This window comes from Dermochelys coriacea, chromosome 12 (genome assembly GCF_009764565.3).
Source record: "Dermochelys coriacea isolate rDerCor1 chromosome 12, rDerCor1.pri.v4, whole genome shotgun sequence".
Classification (NCBI taxonomy): domain Eukaryota; kingdom Metazoa; phylum Chordata; order Testudines; family Dermochelyidae; genus Dermochelys; species Dermochelys coriacea.
The window spans coordinates 10,706,775-10,712,145 of NC_050079.1; the positions used below are offsets into that span (position 1 = coordinate 10,706,775).

Genomic DNA, 5,371 nt, shown 5'->3' on the forward strand with positions numbered 1-5,371 from the left:
TTCCTACTTATACTGAATGGGTCAGTATTTTATTTTTATTTTTTATATTTTTGCTTGGGTGTGTGCTTTTTATAAAATAATCCTCACATGCAAAACACTGAAGTGCTCTTGTGCACAACTTTACTTTAGCTTGTTAAGAGTTTCTTATAAAAACAGTATTTTTAACTGAAGTAAGTAAGCTTCTTAAGCATGGGAAAGTAAATATGTGGGTTCTGATTCTCCTTTCTCATGGTGTAAATCCGAGGTAATTGGAAATAAATGGAATTACAACCATACATAACTGGCACAAATGAGAGCAGTCAGGCGAATATGGTGGGTTTTTTGTTTTTTAGGTTGTTTTCGCTTTGTATGCATGCAGTCTTCCTATGCACTGTAAAAGGAAGTATGAACTCAGCTTCAGCCAGGATTGAACAATAGGCTGTGAACTCACATGCTGTATCAGCCTTCAGATCATTGGTTAGGGAGCACTTGATGAGGTTCACTACTTGTGCCTACAGAGTTAAAAGCACAGTGCAGGGAACAGAGATTGTTAGCATCAGAGAAAAAACAAGTCTCCAATCAAGATGAATAGAACAGAAGAAAACAGCCATCTGACATGGGACAATGAGAGGGCCGTGGTCTGCACAATACTGAGCTTGTCATTTGCTATTGGGATCCCTGGGAATTCCATTGTCATCTGGACTATTTGTGGGAAAGTGAAGCAAAGATCTCCTACAGTCATGCTGATCCTAAATCTGGCCATTTCAGACATCTTGGTGCTGGTTACTTTACCAGTCTGGATTTACTCCTTTGCTAACATCTGGCTATTTGGAGTCACCTTCTGCAAAACACTGGTTTCTGTTGTTTACGGCAGTATGTATGCCAGCGTGTTTATAATTACAACACTGAGTCTGGAGCGGTTCATGGCTGTGTTTTACCCATTCATGATTCAAAGGTGGAAAAATAAAGCTGTGATTCTCAAAGTTGTTTTTCTCATTTGGCTCCTGTCTGTTGCTTTTGGAGCTTCCATAATCCCATTTCAAGAGATTGAAGAAACCAAGATTGGTCAGCAGTGCACATATCGCAACTACGCTTCTGATCAGCAGAAAATATTGTGCCTTTTGTTGGAGACTATTGTGGGTTTTGTGATTCCTTTTGTTATCATCTCTACTTGTTATGTATGTGTTGGAAGAAGAATAAACACAATGGCCTACTCATCTAGGCAGCGGTCAAGGAGGCTGATTGCCAGTGTGATTGTGGCTTTTGCTGTTTGTTGGTTACCGCATCATCTGTTTAACATCATAGAAATTGTTTCAACACAGATAGTAGACTCTAACCAGAAGATGTCTTTGGCATTGGGCGAGGTCTCAGAAATGGGAGTATACATTTCTGGATCACTGACATTTATTAGCAATTGCATTAACCCTCTGCTTTACGCTTTTTCTGCTCGGAACTTTCAAAGTCACCTGAGATTTGCAAAGATGTTCAAACTCTTTGAAACGATGACTTAAACTGTAAGAGAGGAAGCCCAGAGAGAAATGTCTGTGTAAGTGACACTTCAATAAACACAGAGACTCTCTAACAAGAGACATGTATGAAGTGAGTAATGACTAGAGTACTGAATATTCAGTCCTTACACCTTGCACTGTTAATTTTGCCTTGCTAAACAAAACCACTCATTCAGGGTCACCCATTCTAATCCAGCGCAAACTGGTAGCAACTGGAAGTCAATACCATCTGAAGGCTGTTCTATGTGTTATATAAAGTGAGTTGGCAGTCTTGGCCAAGTCCATAGGCTTATGTTCACATCACAAAACTATTACCATTACTGTTCCATCCCAGTGTTCAGGGATGACAATCTGGTTTCTTGTAAGAGTATTGGGTTTGGGTTAGAGAGCATGTTGGATGGAGTCACAGTTACAGCTGCCCTGAAGTTGGGATAACAATATCAGTTCAAAAGTCTGTGAATTTGCTATACAAAGTGATATTAATGGTAAGGCCAAATGCCATGCAAGAAACTGCCATGAATTCTGCAAATGGCAATTTCACACAGTCACTCCAGACAGGCTCAAATTCCAATTGGACTGCAGTTGCTCTGGAAATGACACCACTGAAACAATGAAGTTATTCCAGATTTACACCACTGTAACTGAACAGAATTTTGATCAATGTCTCAACTGAACTCTGAAGTTTGTTTTCAGGGAGAAGTCAAAAGATTAAGAAGAAAGATGAAAAAGAAAAGCAGCAAAAGAAAAGGAAAAACACATTACTCAAGGGAATGTCATTAGGATTTTGGAGAATGAAAGGGGAAGGAGATGAGACTTGGGCTATTCTCTGCTGGTTCTCAAATTTATCTTCACAGCAAAAGATGGGTTGGATTATATTTTGTATTTACAAGGTGAAGTGGTGGATTTGACCATATTTTTGAACCTGAGGAGAAAGCCCAGATATGGGCCAAAACCCCAAACTGAAGATATAAAAAACATAATACCAGAAGCTTTAGGCAATGTGGGATTTATTTAGCATAATGGCATTAGAAGAGCTGGTTGGAAAGAGCTTCCCCCACCCCTTACATGGAAAATTGTCAAAAACAGGAAAAATAATTTTCTAAAAATTTTCAGTGGAAATTTTTGTTGAAAATCTGACTTGTCAACCAGGTTTGACAAAAAAGTTAAAGATATTGCAAAAATAATTAGTTGAAACCCTATTTTCCATCAAAAAAGTTCAATAGAAAGTTTTCATCCAAACCTAAACATTAGTCAGTAGTCAAAAGTTTGAAAAGCAGAAGCTTAACTTTAGGTAGCCTATATAAGTAGCTTGATTTTTAGACCCATTGAGCACCCATAAATCACATTCAAGTCAGTAGAGAGTTGCAGGTATCAGCACCTTTGAAAGTCAAGCCATTTTTATTTAGGATCCTTATTTTAGGCAGCCAACTATTAAAGTGTTATCTATAACCTCAGCTCCATGATGTAACATTTTCTATGCTAATTATCTGCATCAATGAAATATTACATGAAATAGGAATGTGTCAAATGCAAGGGTAAAATGAGTAGTTTCAGAGTAGCAGCCGTGTTAGTCTGTATTCGCAAAAAGAGAAGGAGTGCTTGTGGCACCTTAGAGACTAACAAATTTATTTGAGCATAAGCTTTCGTCTCTAAGTGCCACAAGCACTCCTTTTCTTTTTGGTAAAATGAGTGACATTCCTCCTAATAAGGAAAAGTTGAGGTGACAGTGTATTTAGATCAGGGGTCGGCAACCTATGCCACGCGTGCCGAAGATGGCATGCGAGCTGATTTTTAATGGCATGCTGCTGCCTGCCGGGTCCCAGCCACCAGCCCTGCTCAGCCCGCTGCCAAACCCAAGCCCATTTTGAGCAGTGCAAGATGGTATATTCTGAGGTACAGTGCTGGGAGCTAGGGGAGATTTGGCTCTGGTACCTTTCTCTGTGTGATTCACGAGTGGCTCTGGGAGCATATATGCAATATAGCTGGGTGTGGGGCTCCACATGCTGTTGTGCTGAGTGATAGTGTGTGGAGGGTCTTGCTGCTGGTCACTAGCAAGGCACCATGACAGACAGCCCAGGCTGAAGTGAGTCAAGGGGGCACAGTGGTCCCAAAGTCCCAGGCTGCATCCTGGGGGGATCCTGTCACACTGTGCCAATCCCAAGATTTTAGATCTCATGCAATAGTCCATGAGAAAGATGGACAAAGTTCAGAAAACACACTGAGGATATGTGAAATAGTTTTAAAAAAATTACACAAGAACTGGATGGTTCCTCTGAATCAATGAAAATTATTCTGACCTGAGATACTGAACATTTCCTTTGGAGCAATGAAAGTGTCTTGCAAGCTTCTGTATAGCTAAAAAGCTTTTTCAAAGGCAAAGGTATGGGTTAAAGTTTTGTAGCTAATTTCATGCCCTAACTGATGGTCTGCAGGGTGAAAAGCTTCAAGGCACTATACTAGAACATCATAATTTGAGCTAAGAGATGCAGTTCCCCTTAATAATTCATTCTTGGCTTGGGAAATTTCTCAAATTGGACTCGTAAGTCACAATTTGTTACTTTAGAACTAGAAATAGACAAACAAATTAACTCAGACAAAATAAGTACTAGAGCTAGATGCAAGCTGCAAGATTTGGATCAAGACAGAACCAAAAATTTTGCGGGTATTCGAATGCTGGGCTCAGATCAGGCCTGTTTCTAACAAGAACTGACTTAAGTCTCAAGCAAAACAATTTTAGTAGTATGAAAAAATGTGAGTGACTATTTAGTATTCTTACTTTTATCTTCTATGCACCCACATAGTGAGAATATGAAATGAATAAAGCAGGCATTTCCTTTCCTTTACATTGTACTTTTGTCATTGTGAAATTTTCTACCCAGTTTTGCATACTGCTGTGGTCCTGATAATTTCAGATATTTATTGGAACCAAAGACAAAGTTTTGAACTTTTTGAGGTTACCAAATCACTAGCTAAGACTACCTTCATTCATCACACGACTTCTGGCTTTGTCAGCATCCTGTTAAAGACTTTTTTTACTCTAGGGTTTCCCTCCACCCATCCTCTGCACTGATAGAGATTTGTGAATGACACTGAAGAGTCCAGCCTGGACTCCTTTCAGTTTCCTAGAATTTGTAGGCATCATGATTGCTACAGCTCCCTTCCCATATTTACATTTTTTTAAATAAAAGATCCTGACCCCTTGTCAAAATTAACATGGCACTTTTCATAGAGCTGCCTATTCAACTGGACTCATTCAAACACACTTAATTACATTCCAACTACCTAAAATTCCCCGTGTGCCGTAGGCTAATACCTGTTACATTCTACCCTATTGGTAACTGTATTGAAATGCTGTGTGAACTCTGTATTTCTTACCTATTGTATTTTAAAGGGATTGTGATTCTTAATTCACATTCACAAAGTGCTTTGAGAGCTTCAGATGATAGATCCATTGAAGTATTTCATTTAGCTATGTGTCTCACCTATTAGTAGATAAAATCCTGAGATTTCAGTTCTTCATTACAACTTCAATATTTCTCTAACACCTTCCTCTTGATTGTCTTTAGAATTCTTTTAAAAATATGTTAGATCACATCTAGGAATTGAATCTGATGCATGACAAATTACACTGATTTTGTACCATTACAACTTTGTTCACCGCAATGGAGTTACAGCTGTGTTATCCCAGTGTAGTGCTATTCACTCCACTACTATAAATGAGATCCAAGTCAGGCTCATTGTTTTTAAAATCACACACGAAAAAAATTTTGGTGAGAGAATTTGCTAACGTTTCATCTTTCATGCCAAGCAGAGAACTAAAAGAGGAAAACAAGTTCCCTTATTTTGAATTTTCAAATAAAAGCTGAAAATAACAAAAGCAGTAC

The 5,371-nt window shown here is 38.7% G+C and overlaps 1 protein-coding gene across 1 annotated transcript; it reads left to right on the plus strand.

Moving 5' to 3' along the window:
- The first annotated feature begins 563 nt into the window (after positions 1–563).
- Positions 564–1,490, plus strand: LOC119841319 (leukotriene B4 receptor 1-like). The gene has a single exon (XM_038368659.1). The coding sequence runs from the start codon at positions 564–566 to the stop codon at positions 1,488–1,490; it is 927 nt and encodes a 308-aa protein (XP_038224587.1).
- Positions 1,491–5,371: the final 3,881 nt, after the last annotated feature.